Here is a 19,310-nt window from a genome sequence, read left to right as displayed (position 1 = left end):
TTCCGACCCTGTATCAACTAGGCAGCCTACATTCTGGCCTTCCAACTCGGCTTCCATAACGGGGCTGCTGGCATACAGGTCGTGTTCCTCATGCTTAGGGCTTAGCTTCTGGTATACCGCCGCAGGACGCCCAGCTAGAGCCCCCAATGCAACCTCTGCCCGCAGCTCGGACGTCAGGTTACACATTCTAACTGCACTTCGCACTCTTTCAGTCCAATCCTGCAACGTCATATTTTTACCATCAAATTTTGGCAGGTGACTCAACAGCGCCCCCACGAGAATGTACCCTACTGGTACGGGCAGGGCGGGGGCAAGCTGTATCAGCGGTGTTGGGGCAACTTGGTCTTGCACCGGCGCACTCTGAGCTGGGTCCTGGACCGGTGCCATTGGCGCTGGGGGAGGATTTCCTGCCGCATTCCCGTCCATAACGGTCGCTGTATCCTGCCAACTACGCCAAGTTGTAAGCCGTGTACCGGGGTGGGCTCCCCAGGATACAGTGAAGTCACGAATGAGGAAGGCAACCCGAACACCAGCTTTTGCCACAACAGAATTTTACTTAGATGTGGCAAATAAACACAACCACAAATGCTGGAAACATACAATACATTTACATACACCCTGCCCAAAGGCTGAGACCCTTGTGTTGCACAGCATGGCGCCTTCTGATGGATGAAGGTAGAAAGTGTAGTAATTTACCTACTGGCGAGCACAACTAAGCTGCCACACCTTACCTGTTATTACCCTAAAAGAGCAAGAATCAGTGTATGGGTGTATGGTATGGGCTAGCCTGCGGTGCAGCACAACAGCTTACAATCTTACACAAATCTACAGTATTCCCCCTCCCATAACTGGTCCTGTAGCACGTGCCTGAGTATTCCTTCTGAGCAAAATGCCAGTCTGGCTTGAATTTGTGGGATTTTATCAGCTCTCCAATGTGAAATGTCACTTTAAGTTGTGGAGTCCTTCCAATAATCAGTAACAACACTTGTGGCCTGACACAAACAGAGACCCTAACTAACTAACTATAGGCCAGGACTCAGTCTCAAGGCGTCAACACTGAAATGAGGTGCGTGCAGGATCTTACAGACCCGAGTCTGCTTTGCATCTGCTGGTGACTCTGAACAGAACAAATGTCTCACCAACAAGCATGCGGTCTCGCCGTATATGTTGCTTAGTTCCTCTGCTCTCATCAGCATTCCTGGCAGCAATCTCATCAGCATTCCTGACAGCAATCTCATCAGCTTCCTGGCAGCAATCTCATCAGCTTCACTTAGCTGCAGCTCTGGTTACGGAGGGATGCTTTCACACCTGGATGTCATCAGATTCTCAGCTCACAGGGCCCCTTATTCACCATGCTCCAAAAACATGGCTTCTCTCTCTCCTTCCTGTTTTCTCTGCACTCTGTGTGAAAACCCCACCTCTTCATGAATATACAAATATCTATGCAGTCTGAGGCTGTGTTAGTAAAACATCTTGTGGCTAAACTGCAGAATGTCAGTCAAAACATTTAATTTACTCCACACAATAATTTACTTCCACACAAACAGTGTTCAAACAATGAGAGCTGTTTCCCCATCTCACAATAGACATGACTGATCTGCAGTAGATTAGGAGCGGAGGGACAACAATCAAAAGTTGGTAAAGGGAGGAGAGTGGGACCAGGAGCTGTGAAATAATGGGATGGGACTAGTGCTGGACTGGAGATGGAAAAGGCACAATTTAGGGCAGTGAGGAGGAGTAGACACATGCTGACCCTTGTGCCTAAGTATTTTGAATTATTTTCCAAGAATATTTGTGTATGCAGAGAAGGACTGACTTTTCTTATCAGAAAATGTGTTGTGTGTCAATGTAAGCTAGAACTGTTGTCACCAACTACCATTTTCAGAAACAAAATAGCAATGGCAGTTCCTGTATCTCACTCATGAAATGTCTATTAAGGCAAAATAATGTATTAATCAGCCTATTCATTTCTCAAGAAAACAATGTAAAAGACTGTGCTGTACAATGTTTTACAAGTAGAGGGCTCTGTTGTAAGTCAAACTAGATGAAATCTGTAAAGTTTACCTACTATAAGGAGGGAGTAGCTAAACTTCTTTATCAAAACCATGCACACTTGAGCGTATAGAAGCCAAAGGCTCTCCCGAACAACCAGGAAACTAGTATTTCTTGAGTTAGGCTAGCAATAGCAGCCCCTGTGTTTTCATGACAAGTTTTCTTTAATATTTAAAATACACGATCTAAGGTCTAATCTGAAAACTGGATCAGAATTTGAGTTTGTATTAGCAAAGTACCAACTGCATTGTGCTCCGAATACACTATTAAATTGGTGCTGATTGGATGGTAGACAATAGTGTGTGCTTAGGTGTCCCTGCAGGTGCTGATGGTGTTAGGGCACGTGCTAGCACTAAAACTGTGGTTAGAAGCAAAACCTCCAAAAATAGGTTTGTGTTTTTATATTTGTGTGCCAATAAAAATATTAAAAAGAAAAATTGTGTCGGGGGGTGTGAGTAACACATTGGAGACAGGTTCTTGTCTATTGCATGTATGGGTAGTTCAGTAATTTGGAGGGAAGGATTCAGCAAATCTGATTGCTGATCTGTGGCTGATGGCAGCTTGATGTCCACAGGTCACAAAAACATATGTACCTGTGTTTGTACTATAGGTTCCTGGTTGTCCTCTGCTTATTGCAGGTAAGAAGAGATCACCTTTAAATATATAGCTTTACTGATTCAACACCTACCCTTCTATGCATGCTGCATTGATTTTTTAGGATATCATCACCTCATCCCCTCTTTGACACATCCACTCCTCACTCAAATCTCTGTTCTCCCTATATAACCCCTAACACTCCATCACTGCATTTTTGACACTTTTTAGCTAAGGACAAGGGCTAAAACCTATGAGTACTATATTGTACACTATATTGTTATACTATATTGTTGTAACAGTAGTAACTCATCATGCTCAAAAAAATGTTTTTTTTTTTAACTGTCACAGGGCTAGGTTATGGTTATTAGGTCATTACCCCATAATTACCTGTATTTAAAATAGGCTACTCTTAAGAGCTCTAATTCCTAAACCCTTCCTCCAATTTGGATGTACATACCCTCAAATTAAACCTGAGAGTGAGCACTTTCAGCCCATATCCATTATATAACTATAGCTTGAATATGTTTTGGTAAATACCTGAAAAAAACTAAAATTGCGCCTGTGTCCAAATATATATGGACCCAACTGTATGTCCGGTGAGCGAGGAACATAACATTAAAGTGACTGGAAAGCTTTAGATTTTTTTTTTAATAAAATAAACATGCTGTGTGCAATAGTTCTGGACAAAGCAGCCCCGAACCTCCTCTTTTGTGGTCCCCCACCGGAACTCACAGCTTCCTTTTCCACGGCGCCAAGTGCCCCCATAGGAAGCTGCTATTCAGATACACAGCCCGGCCCCACCCTCCCGCTCTCTCGTCACAGGATTTGACAATGGCTCCCGATGCGCTCAGCCAAGCCCGTGAGATCAGGTAGAAGGGATAAGAGCTGCTGCAGATGTGCACAGTGCTGGATTGCAATCAGGCTCAGGAAAGTATTTGGAGGGCTGCAGGGGACCTACTATTAAAAGTTTTTCCTTAAAGCAGAGAAAGCATTAAGGTAAAAAAAAAAGTTTATTGTTAAAACCACTTTAAGCATTTTTTGTAACTAAATAGTAATTTTTACTAGGTACTATTATATGCAGGTAGAAGCAGCATAATTACTTATGGTATCCTACAGAGGCACTTGAAAATAACTTTCCTCACAGTGTTCCCTCCCTGTGTCTCAAATGAGGCTGCAATTTAAAACAATTTCACCTTGTAGGTGCTGATTCATTAGAAGGTGGACAGACTGTAGCAGCTTCCTCTGACCCTGACCTGAATTATCCTGACAAAGCTGTAAGAAATATCTCATGAGTTTTTGGCCTTCCCATCAGTTCTGGTTGGTGATCCTTTTATTACAGTAGATTTAAACCCTAACTAGATGACAGTTCGCTAATGCATGGTGTACCATTTAAAACCATTACCATTTTAATAGTAATACGCTCAAGTAATATGCTCTTTTGAAATTGATGACTTTTTCTACATATTTAAACATGAAACCTCAATTTGAATTCAAACAATGACTACAAAAAAAAGCATGCTTTAATTTTACAAATCAATTATATACTTAAATGTTCATTCCCAGTTCTACAAGAAACTATGGACTCCAAACCCCTATAAGCCAGGGGACAAGTCCTTGTCACAATGAAGGAGCACGCTACACTTGCTTAAGTGGGTTAGGTGTTTGCAGGCCTTCGCGGAGGCCAGTGTGTCTCATATGGTGCACATTCTGGAGAGGATTTGGGTGTGTTCAGAATTTTCAGAAATCTGCCTTCATTCCAGCCCAGTGGTTAGATTATCTTGGCCTGACCCTGGACACCATCCAGGTGAGATCCCCCCTCTGGATAAATGTCTTTCTCTGAGGACTAAGATGGACTTGCTTAGGATGCCAACAAAGGATTCACCTCTGTTCTCAGAAAGATCATAGCCTCCTTTGAGATTTTAGGCTCCTTCATTGGAATGTCTTATCGACATGTGACAGGAGGACACAGTCAGTGGATTCCCCGTTGCTGTTACTCCCCAACATGAGACTGTCTGGACTGGTGGACCTCCTTACAAATGCTAGAGAGGAGAAAATCATTTATTCCTCTATCTTGGAGGGTCCTGCTGATGGATACCAACCTGGTGGACTGGGCTGGACTTCTGGACAATCTCTTGGTCCAGAGAACTGGGTCACAGGAAAGGTCTCTGCATTGCTAAATCACATAAAAATATACAGCTGTGCAGCGCATTGCCCTGCTATACATTGCAATGAACGAGGTATACATTTTGCACACTTCAAAAAAGATCCTATTCTGGTTTAGGGCCTGTTGGCTTGTTGCCATCCCCTCATATTCAGTGCTTTGGAACATTGTAATGGACATGAAGAATCATGTATTGATTGTTATATTATTCAAAAGCAGATCTTCCTTGTGTTTTATTCAAGCATATCGCCTTTAACTTTAGACACTGCCTAAAGGAAGACCTAATGTTTGCCTTTTAAAATATGTTGAAAAAGTCAATAATTTCCATGGGGTGTACTTTTACACATTACTGTACCATGTCTTCATCATTCACATACCACTGGTTGAGAACTTATGCTTTATTTCATAAATCATTTTATCTAGCTTTTTCATGAAAACAGTGCAATAAGCAAAACACAAAGTAAAGGACCCACTGCCATAAATTAAATTGAGTTCCGTTTTAATTATGTGAATTCTGGTTGGCAAAAACGGATTGCTCTTGGCACGTAGCTCCTTTCACTGTGAATACAGATAATACCACTGACACTGAGCATGGGATGTCTGCAAGGAGGTTTCCCGCATTGCTCCTGTGTGAACTCAGGCTATGGCATTCCTGTTCAAATTGCATGCTATTCTTTGCGGTGCAATTTGCGTCCATTAACGCAAATCGCACAGCAAAGTATCGGTACTTGCTATCGGTGAGTACTTGATCGAAAGCATCGGTTCTCGCACACACTGATAAAAAAAATGGAATCGGTGCATCCCTAGTGTTAAGGTTAGGATACGGGTTAAGAATTAGTATTTTATTTATTGTCTTATTATTATTTATTTGTTTGTTAGGTTTACAGTATTAATAATTATACTAATAAATGAATAAATACTTGTAAAATAAATACACAAATAAATACAAATAATCATAAAAACATTCAGAAAATACGCATATCTGCCTGATTTGAAGGACAAAAAAACCTGTCTCCATTGAGAATAATTGATTTTTTACTCCTCAAGCATTTTGTAAATTTGAGCTTGCTTGCTCAAGTGTGAATGAGGCCTAAGAGAGGAATTCCCCCCCACTTTGAAAGATTCCCTCAATCTTGCTGTTGCAGTGTTAAGACAGGAAGTGAACAGACAGCAATTGTTTACAGACGGGAAGAAAAAAAAATGGCAGGGCTTTAAACCCTTCCCCACTCAATCCTAAAGAAGAAAATAGTTTTGGCTATGTAATTGTCAATAAACCTAAAATATATCCCTGTGCTGATTTATGTCCCCTGCCTGTTTGCAGAACCTTTCTTTACTGCAAGTTTTACTCTTTTGTAAATGCCTGGTTGATCTTGCCATTTCCCTGTAACTCCCTATTGATAGTGTCAATGCAATAGAGGCTGATCCTCTGGCTGCTGCTGCCTTGCTGCTTGCAATGCACATGCTCCACCATTAGCCTTTTTTCAGCCCTTGACTTCCTCATTCTTCCTCTTGTAGCTGCCCCACATGACCTCAATTGTCTGTTTGAGGGGCGTATACAACTGTTGAATTGACAACTTCACACTGTCCCTGGCGAGCTGCCCCACATGACAAAACGTTATTGCAGGGCAGGAGCACGTGACTGTGTGGTACTGCACCAATGTAGGCTGTGACTGCAATTTCCAGGTCATGTGGTGTGCCATTAGGATTAATGGAGGAACAAAATGCAAACTTTTTTTCAATTTGGATGGAGTAACACCTCGTTTTGCACCTAGCTTTGCTCTCTGAAGAGTGATCTGACTACAGATTGCTCTTCAGAAAGAATTTGATGTTCTATCAGCTTTTAACCACTTGTTTTATCCCCTAAGTCCGGGGTCAGCAAGTCATTGACCACGATCTACCTGTTGATCATGATAACATCTCTTCTTTACTGACCCCAGGAACCTGGCAGGAGCAGGGGGGTGGCATTCACTGGAACTGATCCCTTGTATTTTCTTCCTGCAGCAGCTTAAAGCCAGATTCTCCCCCTTTCATAGTTACATTTAGTTACATAGTTAGTATGACTGAAAAAAAGACAAAAGTCCTTCCAGTTCAACCATATAAAAAGAATAAAAAAAGTTATAATCTTACACCCACAGTTGATCCAGAGGAAGGCAAAAAACCCGCAAAGCATGATCCAATTTGCTTCTGCAGGGGAAAAAATTCCTCCCTGATCCCCCGAGAGGCAATCGGATATTCCCTGGATCAACTGTACCTATAAATGTTAGTATTCAGTTATATTCTGCGTATCCAAGAAATAATCCAGGCCTTACTTAAAGCAATCCACTGAGCTGGCCAGAACCAACTCTTGAGGGAGTCTATTCCACATTTTCACAGCTCTTACTGTGAAGAAACCTTTACGTGTTTGGAGATTAAATTTCTTTTCCTCCAGACGTAAAGAGTGCCCCCTTGTCTTCTGGGATGACCTCAGGGTGAATAGCTCTACACCAAGTTCACTATATGAATCACTGATGTATTTATACATGTTGATCATATCCCCCCTTAATCTCCTCTTCTCAAGAGAGAATAAATTCAGTTCCTCTAATCTTTCCTCATAGCTGAGCTCCTCCATGCCTCTTATCAATTTGGTTCCCCTTCTCTGTACTTTCTCCACTTCCCCAATGTTCTTTTTGTGAATTGGTGCCCAAAATTGAACTGCATATTCCAGATGAGGTCTTACTAATGATTTGTACAGGGGTAGAATGATATCTCTCTCTCTGGAGTCTATACCTCTTAATACAAGAGAGGATTTTGCTCACTTTAGAAACTGCAGCTTGGCATTGCATGCCATTATTAAGCTTGTGATCCACCAGAACCCCCAGATCCTTCTCCACCATTGATTCCCCCAGTTGTACCCCCCCAGTATGTACGATGCATGCATATTCCTAGCCCCCAAGTACATAACCTTACATTTATCAACATTAAACCTCATTAAACCTCATTTGCCACATAGTTGCCCAATTAAGCAGTGCATTGAGGTTGGCTTGTAAATTGGAGACATCCTGTAAGGAAGTTATTCCACTTTCACTTCTGCCAGCTTTCAGCTGCTGTAGGGAGAAAATACAGGGGATCGGTTCCAGCAAATACTGCCCTTCTGTCCAGGTACCCTTTCCTTCTGCTGCCTGGTCTCCCCTGTGTGCAAAGCCTGCCCCCCCCCCCCCCCCCCCCCGCAATATGTCATTTACCAGCCTCTTCCTTTTCTGATCAGTACCAGTCCCTCACTGTGTTCATTCATAACTGAAGCATAGTAAACTGTGTTTATTATGCTTCAGTTTGTGAATGAACAGGGAAACTGTGCAGAGCTCTTCCTGTTCATTAATTCTGTGCAGCTGAGTCTGGAGAAATGGAGATTGAAGACTGTGTCCTCAGTTTACTTTCTCTGCCTCAAAACTGAGACACCTGTTTAGATCCCTGCTATTTTACCAAAGTACCCCAACAGGGCTTCTAAAAAAGAATTATACAAAATAATAATATATAAAATTGTAAAACATTATATAAAAAACTACTGACACCATTCACTGCTTTACTGACACTGTCCACTGCCCTGCTGACACCGTCCACTGCCATACTGACACTGTCAACTTTTAGGCTAGGCTAAGTCTAAAGGTTGCCTACCCCTGCTCTAAATGCTGGACTGTGATGCAACTGTGCGTGTTGTGTGAGGTTATGGGGTGATTGCAGCATGTCCAAATTCACTTGAATTGGTCACATTTGTTGGGTGGTTGTGGCGACTGAGCCTGACGAGGGCATAACCCCTGCCACGCCTGCGGCATGTGTTCTGCCCCAAAATGCTAGTGTAAATGAGCCCTAGAGGAGAGTTATAACCCATCAGTTTTTTTCCAACTCTGTCCCCATTGCGTGAGATTTCCCTTTCTATCCCATAACCAAAACAGGAAGCGAGAGGACATCCCTCCAGAATGAAGGAATCCCTGGCTTTCAACAGATAGTGTCCCTATTGGAGGATTTCCATTCTATTTTTGTTCTGGCGTTAACCCAAAATTTGGGATTTTCTTTCACATTCACTCTTGGTGATAACAGTGGGCTCCATTCACTAAAGCAGATTGCATGCAGTATTTAGGTCATCTGACATATTTTTCCCACATATCCCACATATCACACGCAACAGTCAATTCATTAAAGGAAATAAATAAATGCATCAGTTAAATAAGTAGTAGTCCAGACATGTGGTATTTAAAAAATGTAAAAATGTAATAGCCAATTTTGAGTAATGCATAGACACCTACAGTAATAGAAATCTATGGCTACTGTAAGTGCAGTAAACCAGCAGGAAAGCTGCAGATACACTACACTGCACCCGTGGTGTGGGTATACCACAGCGCATCAGTGTAAAAGCAGCCCTATACTATTATGTCCAGTGTATTAGTTCACACTGACCTGAAGATCTCTTCTTTCCTGCTGCTGGCACCACTCTGGGAGACCGCTAGGTGGGATAAGAGGTGGAGCGTAGTTGGGATCACTCCGAATGGGACAGGAGCCAGCTTTACAGAGGGGGGGATCGGCTTATGCTGCTCCAACTTTACAAGTAGTTCCTCTGCATTGCACTCTGCTTGATGCTCTGGGATCTGGCTGTGATCCACAGGTAGATTGTGATCTACGGGCTGCTGACCCCCGGCCTAGGCGATCAGAGCGGAAGTCCCCCCCTTCCCCGCAGCAGGAGGACCATTCGCAAAGAGCAGCGCAGCTCATGCATGTGCAATGGCTTTGTGGCTTCACGCCGCGCTCCGGAAGTGCGCAGCGCGGCAATCGGTGGTGTGCTGTGTCCCTCGGACACAGCGGATCACCGATCAACGGAAAGAGCCAAAAATGTCAGCTCAGTCACGTGATCAGCTGTGTCCAATCACAGCTGATCACATGTAAATAGGGAAATGCTGGTTATCTGCAGTCCTCGAGAGGAGAGGAGAGCATCCCTCAGAAGGGACATGTACACTGATTATCAGGGCACTAATGATCAGTGTGCCCTGATGATCTGTGTAGCCCCAGCAGTGCCACCTGTCAGTGTCCAGCAGTGCCACATCAATGCCACATATCAGTGCCTACCAGTGCACATCAATGCCACATATCAGTGCCCATCTGAGCTGCCTTTTAGTGTCACTTATCAGTGCCAGTCAGTGTCACCTATCAATGCCAGTCAGTGCTACCTATCAGTGCTGCCTATCAATGCGCATCAGTGCCGCCTATCAGTGCGCATCAGTGCTGCCTATCAGTGCCTCCTAACAGTGCCCGTCAGTGCCACCTAACAGTGCCAGTCAGTGCCGCCTATCAGTGCCACCTATCAGTGCCGCCTATTAGTGCCATATATGAGTGCTGCCTTTCAGTGCCCATCAGTGATGTCTGTCAATGCCCATCAGTGCCACCTACCAGTGCCTCCTCATCAGTGCCACTTATCAGTGTCCATCAGTGAAGCCTATCAGTGCCCATTACTGCAGCCTCATTAGCGCACATCAGTGAAGAAAAAAAATCACTTATTTACTTATTTTATAACAAAAACTAAGAAAAAACTTTTTAAATTTTTTTTTAATTTTCAGTGGTTTTTGGTTTGTTTAGCAAAAAATAAAAACCCAGAGGTGATTAAATACCACCAAAAGAAAGCTCTGTCTCAAAAAAATGCTAAAAATTTCATATGGGTACAGTGTTGCATGACCGCACAATTGTCATTCAAAGTGTGACAGCGCTGAAAGCTGAAAATTGGCCTGGGCAGGAAGGGGGTACAAGTGCCCTGTAGGCTAGTGGTTAAACTAATACTTTGTTGAAGCATCTTTTGATTTTATTACAGCACTCAGTTTTTTGGGTAGGAGTCTATCAGCATTGTACATCTTGACTTGGCAATATTTGCCCACTCTTTCTTGCAAAAACACTCCAAATCTGTCAGATTGTGAGGGCATATCCTGTGCACAGCCCTCTTCAGATCACCCCAAAGATTTTCGATCCGATTCAGGTCTGGGCTCTGGCTGGACCATTCCAAAACTTTAATCTTCTTCTGGTGAAGCCATTCCTTTGTTGATTTGGATGTATACTTTGGGTCTTGTCATGCTGAAAGATGAAGTTCCTCTTCATGTTCAGCTTTCTAGCAGAAGCCTGAAGGTTTTGTGCCAATATTGACTGGTATTTGAAACTGTTCATAATTCTCTCTACTTTGACTAAGGCCCCAGTTAAAGCTGAAGAAAAACAGCCCCAAAGCATGATACTGCCACCACCATGCTTCACTGTGGGTATGGTGTTCTTTTGGTGATGTGCAGTGTTGTTTTTCACCAAACACATCTTTTGGAATTATGGCCAAAAAGTTCAACCTTGGTTTCATAAGTCCATAACACATTTTCCCACATGCTTTTAGGAGACGTCAGATGTGTTTTTGCAAAATTTAGCCGGGCTTGGATGTATTTCTTTGTAAGAAAAGGCTTCCGTCTTCCCATTCTACCCCATAGCTCAGACATATGAAGAATACGGGAGATTGTTGTCACATGTACCACAGAGCCAGTACTTGCCAGATATTCCTGCAGCTCCTTTAATGTTGCTGTAGGCCTCTTGGCAGTCTTCCAGACCAGTTTTCTTCTCGTCTTTTCATCAATTTTGGAGGGACGTCCAGGTCTTGGTAATGTAACTGTTGCACCCAGGGGCGGACTGACAACTCATAGGGCCCCCGGGCAATAGGGGATCATGGGGCCCCTGTGTCCTTGCCTAAACTCACAAAAGCCTATGAAAAAGGTACCAGGGGCATCTCATGGGGCCCCCTACTGACCTCAGGGGATCATGGGGCCCCTGTGTCCTTGCCAAAACTCAAAAAAGCCTATGAAAAAGGTACCAGGGGCATCTCATGGGGCCCCCTACTGACCCCGGGCCCTAGGGCAGTGCTCGAGTTTTCAAATGGTCAGTCCGCCCCTGGTTGTACCACATTTTCTCCACTTGATGATGACTGTCTTCACTGTGTTCCATGGTATATCTAATGCCTTGGAAATTCTTTTGTACCCTTCTCCTGACTGATAACTTTTAACAATGAGATCCCTCTGATGCTTTGGAAGCTCTCTGCGGACCATGGCTTTTGCTGTAAGATGCGACTAAGAAAATGTCAAGAAAGACCTACTAAAACAGCTGAACTTTATTTGGAGTTAATGAGAGACACTTTAAATGATGGAAGGGGTGTAATGGCTACATCCCCAGTTATAAGAGGGTGTGCACACTTATGCAACCACATTATTTTAGTTTTTTATGTTTACTTCACTCCGCTAAAATATTTTCTGTTTGTTTTTCAATTTATATAAGTATAGAACCAGCGCCACGGAAGTTGTATAAGACAAAAGTAAGCTGCAGAACCTAGCCTATAAACTTATAGGATATACAAAACTTCAAAAAAATAGGTTGCGCTTAAATACATAAAGTGTAACAAAAAATGTGACAAAACAATAAAAAACAATATTTTAAATCAAAGTGAAATCCAGCAAAAAAGAAAAAGTCCAAAAGTTCATATAATCAATAATGTCCAAAATAAATAATCACCAAGTGAATCCGCCACCAATGGTTAAATAAAACTCACCGGAGTAATAGGCTGATTGTTGAAAAAAACAGCACATAGCACTTGTTACTCTGGGAGCAATAATTATAGTGCTATATGCTGGTTTTTTCAACAATCAGCATATTACTCTGGTGAGTTTTATTTAACCATTTTTGGTGGTGGATTCACTTGGTGATTAATTATTTTGGACATTATTGATTATTTGAACTTTTGGACTTTTTCTTTTTTGCTGGATTTCACTTTGATTTAAAATATTGTTTTTTATTGTTTTGTCACATTTTTTGTTTTTCAATTTAGTTGTACAGTTTACAGGTCACATTAAAGGCGGAAACGTTCTGAAATTATTTGTATTTGTGTAATTTTTTTACATAACAGAAACCTGACACTTTAACAGGAGTGTGTAGACTTATTATATCCACTGTATACATGATTTACATTTCTGGGTAGGGGACGCGTGTACCACCCTACCCGCGCTGCTATTGGCAATTGGGGATGTCAATCACCGGGTCCCGGCTGGCGTTTCCTTGTCGGCACTCGGCAATCATCAGGGAAAGCTGACAGGGGAGAGACCTGTGTGTAAGCAACACAGGTCTCTCTCCTGTGAGCATGGACATGCTGCTTTGTATCTCTCTTCACAGCAGAGAGATACAAAGCAGCATGTCTCCCAAAGTAAAACAAACACAGTTAACCCTTTGATCACCCCAGATGTTAACCCCTTCCTGCTCAGTGTCATTGCTTTTTATTAGCACTGATCACTGTATTAGTGTCACTGGGTATGTCAGTGGCAGTCAGTTCCCACCCAGTGTTAGAATGCCCACTATAAGTCGGTGATCGTCGCCATTACTAGTGTAAAAAAATAAAAACAAAAATTCCAGAATATACACTGCCACGTGTAGACGCTATAACCAGGGGCGGACTGACAACTCATGGGGCCCCCGGGTTTAAAGATGGCTGCAGTGTGGCAGCCATCTTTATGATACAACATTAATGCGGCATTCCCTCTTGGAGGGGCACCAAGCTTAGCGACATGCAGAATGGCAGGAGACTGAAAGATGGCGACCCAATAAAGGTACCAGGAGCCTCTCATGGGTAGCACTACCTTAAAGTATTATTAAACCCACGGCAGTAAAATCAGTCTGTATATGCAGTAAAGCATGCTTGTTATGCTCACTGTGGTACCTAAGGGGTTAATCCTCCGCACTGTGTAAAAAGGCTGTTTGATTCTGTCTTCTCTGATCCTCCCCTTCTTCCACTGTCCCCGACTCATCTCTTGATAGAACAGAGCCTTAGGGGCAAGCTGCACATGCTCAGTTTGGTGTGTATTGCTAGAGAGTTTTATTTTCTTGGAAGGGTGCATGTGATCAGCACAGGGCCAATCAGCACTGTCCAGACAGAGGGTCAGGGGTCCTGCAGTCTCATAGGACAGTGAGAGGAGAATGAAAACGTCTCCTACAAGCTTTAACCAGTGCTCTGCTGGACACTGGTAGAAGTTGCAAGACTGCTATATATTGCTGATGAGAAAAGGTATTTAGCAGTTTGTATTTACTAAAAATAATTTTATTTCCATGTTCTGTGTACTGTGGGAGACCAGATATAGTGAATGCAGGGTCCTGGGTTTAGAAACACTTTAACAGCATCATGGGCCCCTTGGGAAAGTAATGCACTGGGGCCCCTACCAGGGAGATGGTAACCTGTGGCGAGCATAGCGCGCCACAGCACACAATAGGTGTGGCTAAATTATAAATATTGGGCATGGCTTTTTAATCTGCTTAGAAATTTTAGTCAGATTTTTTACAATTGTTTTTGCTGTATTTTAATTTTGAAACACATCCCCAGTCCCTATCTCTGTAGCCTCAGCTGCACTGCAGATGAATGAACAGGAGACAGAGGCTCCTGCCCATTCATAAACTGAAGCATAGTAAATAAAGATTTACCGTATTTTTCGCTCCATAAGACGCACCTGATCATAAGACGCACCTAGGTTTTAGAGGCAGAAAACAGGAAAAAAAATTCTGAACTAATGGACTGCAGACATAGTACAGGAGATGACCAGAGACTGAGGACAGCACAGGGATGACCAGAGACTGCGGACAGCACAGGGATGACCAGAGACTGCGGACAGCACAGGGATGACCAGAGACTGCGGACAGCACAGGGATGACCAGAGACTGCGGACAGTACAGGAGATGACTGCTGACCTTTGGGGAGGGGGGGGGGAGCGGGTACCTGAATTTGACAGTGCGCATGAGCGAGAAGCACTTGCGCTTTGTGATTGGTCCGGCGGCGTCTGGGATCTGTCCTGTGTCCCAGGTACCGCCTTACCATTCACAAAAAGCACCGCTTCTTGCGCATGCGCACTTGGCCCCCAGCTATCAAGCCCAGCGCCCACACTACAGAAGCCGGGAAGACAGCGCGCCTCTGGATAGAGGAACAGGTAGGATCAAAGAACAACTTCGCGGAAGTTAGAGCGGGTACCTGTCAAGTTCAGGTACCCGCTCCCCACCTCCCCAAAGGTCAGCAGTCATCTCCTGTACTGTCCGCAGTCTCTGGTCATCCCTGTGCTGTCCGCAGTCTCTGGTCATCCCTGTGCTGTCCGTAGTCTCTGGTCATCCCATGTCGGTGATCAGGACACTGGTATGGAACATGGCGGTGATCAGGATGCTGTTATGGAACATGGTGGTGATCAGGATGCTTATGGAACATGGCGGTGATCAGGATGCTTATGGAACATGGCGGTGATCAGGATGCTGGTATGGAACATGGCGGTGATCAGGATGCTGGTATGGAACATGGCGGTGATCAGGATGCTAGTATGGGGTATGGCGGTGATCAGGATGCTGGTATAGGTTATGGCGGTGATCAGGATACTGTTATGGGGCATGGCGGTGATCAGGACACTGGTATGGAGCATGTCGGTGATCAGGAAGCTGGTATGGGGTATGGTGGTGATCAGGATGCTGGTATGGATTATGGTGGTGATTATGATGCTGGTATGGAGCATGGTGGAGATCAGGACTCTGGTATGGTGGTGATCCGGGTGCTGGTATGCTGTATGGTGGTGATCAGGATGCTGGTATGGAACATGGCAGTGATCAGGACGCTGGTATGGATCATGGTGGTGAACAGGGCACAGGTATGCTGTATGGCGATGATCAGGGCACTGGTATGGGGCATAGCAGTGATCAGGATGCTGGTATGGGGCATGGTGATGATCAAGACGCTGGTATGGGGCACGGCGGTGATCAGGATGCTGGTATGGAACATGGCAGAGATTAGGATGCTGGTATGGGGTATGGTGGTGATCAGGATGCTGGTATGGAACATGGCGGTGATCAGGGTGCTGGTATGGAACATGGCGGTGATCAGGGTGCTGGTATGGAACATGGCGGTGATCAGGGTGCTGGTATGGAACATGGCGGAGATTAGGATGCTGGTATGGGGTATGGTGGTGATCAGGATGCTGGTATGGAACATGGCTGTGATTAGGCTGCTGGTATGCTGCATGGTGGTGATCAGGATGCTGGTATGGAACATGGCATTGATCATGACGCTTGTATGGATCATGGTAGTGATCAGGGCACTGGTATGCTGTATGGCAATGATCAGGATGCTGGTAGGGGGCATGGCAGTGATGAAGATGCTGGTATGGGGCATGGCGATGATCAGGACGCGGGTATTGGGCATGGCAGTGATCAGGATGCTGGTATGGAACATGGCGGTGATCAGGATGCTGTTATGGGGCATAGCGGTGATCAGAACGCTGTTATGGGACATGGCGGTGATCAGGACGGTGGTATGGAACATGGCGGTGATCAGGATGCTGGTATGGGTTATGGTGGTGATCATGATGCTGGTATGGAGCATGGTGGAGATCAGGGCTCTGGTATGGGGTATGGCGGTGATCAGCACACTTGGTTTGGCAAATGATGGTGATCAGGATGCTGGTATTGAGCATGGCAGTGATCAGGATGCTGGAATAGTGTATGGCTGTGATCAGGACGCTGGTATAGAACATGGCAGTGATCATCATGCTGGTATGGTGCATGATGGTGATCAGAACGCTGGTATGGGGTATGGCGGTGATCAGGAGAGCTGGAGCTGCTATGGGAGACTGTCAGCTGACAATACAAAGTATGGTGATCTGGGAGCAGACAATGCATGGGGGATCTGGATGGGACCAGAACTGACCTGACAATGGTTGTCTGTGGAAATCTGGATCTTGACAAAATCAGGATTGTCCGAGGGGAAAATGCTGTAGGTGGCTGCAATTGCAGTGGTCAACTCCTGGATGCATGCCCAGCACCAGCGATGTCACTGCATCCGCCTACATAGGAATGGCCACAGGAAAAATGCTGTTGGTGCATGCAATTGCAGCGTGCAGCCCGGCAACATGCGTGGATGGATGCCTCCCCAGCACCAGCAATATCACTGCCTCTTTTCCCCCCTACATCACACGTCAGCCTCAGCTGCACCTGGGAGGGGAAGATTCAGTGCAGTCTCAGCAGCGTTGCCTTGAGAGTTGCACTGTCACTTCTTAATGCAGAAGCCGTGCTTCTGTATTTAGAAATGACAGCAGTGAGAGGAAAACACAGGGCTAGCACGGAATTCATGGGGCAGGCCCCCTACTGGCCAGGGGCCCCCGGGCAGCACCCGAGTGCTTGAGTGGTCAGTCTGCCCCTGGCTAGCTATAACTTTCACGTAAACAAATATACAATTAGTGGGAATTTTTTCTAGCAAAGGCATGTAGCAGAATACATTTTGGCCAAAATTTAAGATGGAATTTTTTTTAAAATGTTATTGGATGTTTTATAGCAAAAAGTCAAAAAAAATTTTTTTTTCAAAATTGTTCTTTTTTGTCTATAATGCAAAAACTAAAAAAACGCAGATCAAATACCACTGGAAGAAACTTCTATTAGTGGGGGGAAAAAAAGAACAAATTTATGTACAGCATTGCATGACCGCACAATTGTCAGTTAAACTACCGCAGCACAGTATCGCACAATCCTCTAGAGGGCAAGTAACATAGTTAGTCTGGCTGAAAAAATACAAAAGTCCATCCAGTTCAACCATAAAATAAAAAAGAAGTTCTAATCCTACACCCACAGTTGATCCAGAGGAAGCAAAAAAAACCCAGCAAAGCATGATCCAATTTGCTCCTGCAGGGGAACAAATTGCTTCCTGATCCCCCGAGAGGCAATCGGATATTCCCTGGATTAACTTTCCCTATAAATGTTAGCATCCAGTTATATTCTGTGTATCTAGGAAATAATCCAGGCCTTTTTTTTTTTAAAGCAATATGGTTAACTTCTTCTAAATGGCCAGACTATGACTGCAGCAACCACCACAGACAGAAGTAAGCAGGTATTTGGTGAAAGATGCTGCGCACAGGAGATCTCTATGATGGCCTCGTCATTGCGGATTCGACATGCTCGCCGGGAGCACTGAGAGCACCAAGATGGCGGCGTAGCGTCTCCGGTTTCTAAGGAACTGGAGGTCTGTCAGCCCTGCCGTTCTTCTCTATGGTAGATCTGGTTGACACAGGGTCGGGATGCAGGCGGAGGACTGCAGGCTGGAGGTGGATGAGGCATAACAAGCGGCTCGGGGATGGCTGGAATCATCAAGAGGCAAATCTTAAAACACTTATCAAGGTACGAGCTGGGCTCTGTAAAGAGTCCGGAAAGCGGGAATTTCTGCACACACACGATGAGGTCATTGGCTGCTTTGTGGGAGGAGTGAGGTCTGTGGAAGATGCTATGGACGGCTCATGAAATGAAGAGCTCCGACTAATAGAATCCAATGCCGGCCTGACTCTTCGTGTTTGCTCTCTCTGCCCATTGTTACCCGAGGGCTTTTCATCAGCTTCCAGTGTGTCTGGGCTCTGTGTTCTTATTGATAAACCATGGACAGCCTCCACTGTTCTATATACAGTTCCTGCATTTGTTTGCTGCCAGCACAGATTTCACATTAAACCCCCAGTATGGCCCTGGAAAGCCCTTGCAGCCACTTATATTCTCTAAAAGCAGCAGAGCCAACCAATCAAAGTAAAGGATTACAGTCTTGAGTTTGAAGCAGAGCTACATTATGTCAGAGACACACAAACCAAAAACTCTGTTTAACCACTTCCAGACCGCCCTGTAGCAGAACTACTGTTACTACAGGGCTGCACAAAATTAGGTGTGTGTATATATATATATATATATATATATATACACACACCCCGTATTTTTCACTCTATAAGACGCACCTATATTTTAGAGGAGGAAAACAGGAAAAACATTCTGAACTAATGGACTGCAGACATAGTCCAGGAAATGACCAGAGACAGCGAACACAGTACAGGGATGACCAGAGACTGCGGACACAGTACAGGAGATGACCAGAGACTGCGGACATAGTACAGGAGATGACCAGAGACTGCGGACACAGTACAGGAGATGACCAGAGACTGCGGACACAGTACAGGAGATGACCAGAGACTGCGGACACAGTACAGGAGATGACCAGAGACTGCGGACAGTACAGGAGATGACCAGAGACTGCTGACACAGTACAGGAGATGACCAGAGACTGCGGACAGTACAGGAGATGACCAGAGACTGCGGACACAGTACAGGAGATGACCAGAAACTGCGGACACAGTACAGGAGATGACCAGAGACTGCGGACACAGTACAGGAGATGACCAGAGACTGCTGACACAGTACAGGAGATGACCAGAGACTGCGGACAGTACAGGAGATGACCAGAGACTGCGGACACAGTACAGGAGATGACCAGAAACTGCGGACACAGTACAGGAGATGACCAGAGACTGCGGACACAGTACAGGAGATGACCAGAGACTGCGGACATAGTACAGGAGATGACCAGAGACTGCGGACACAGTACAGGAGATGACCAGAGACTGCGGACACAGTACAGGAGATGACCAGAGAC

General features: G+C 44.7%; 1 protein-coding gene across 2 annotated transcripts in view; it reads left to right on the top strand.

The window, feature by feature from the left end:
• The first annotated feature begins 17,845 nt into the window (after positions 1 to 17,845).
• BLTP3A (bridge-like lipid transfer protein family member 3A) overlaps positions 17,846 to 19,310 on the top strand; it is a 98,838-nt gene continuing 97,373 nt past the window's right edge. For both annotated transcript variants that reach the window (XM_089677558.1, XM_089677557.1), the window contains exon 1: positions 17,846 to 18,022. In XM_089677558.1, the coding sequence (XP_089533684.1) occupies positions 17,979 to 18,022 (44 nt within the window). In that variant the 5' untranslated portion in view covers positions 17,846 to 17,978. The remainder of the gene's footprint in view (positions 18,023 to 19,310) is intronic.

The sequence above is a fragment of the Staurois parvus genome, unplaced genomic scaffold (genome assembly GCF_062004578.1).
Source record: "Staurois parvus isolate SC_StPar_1 unplaced genomic scaffold, SC_StPar_1.0 ptg000188l, whole genome shotgun sequence".
Lineage (NCBI taxonomy): Eukaryota > Metazoa > Chordata > Amphibia > Anura > Ranidae > Staurois > Staurois parvus.
This window is presented reverse-complemented; position numbering and strand designations above follow the sequence as displayed.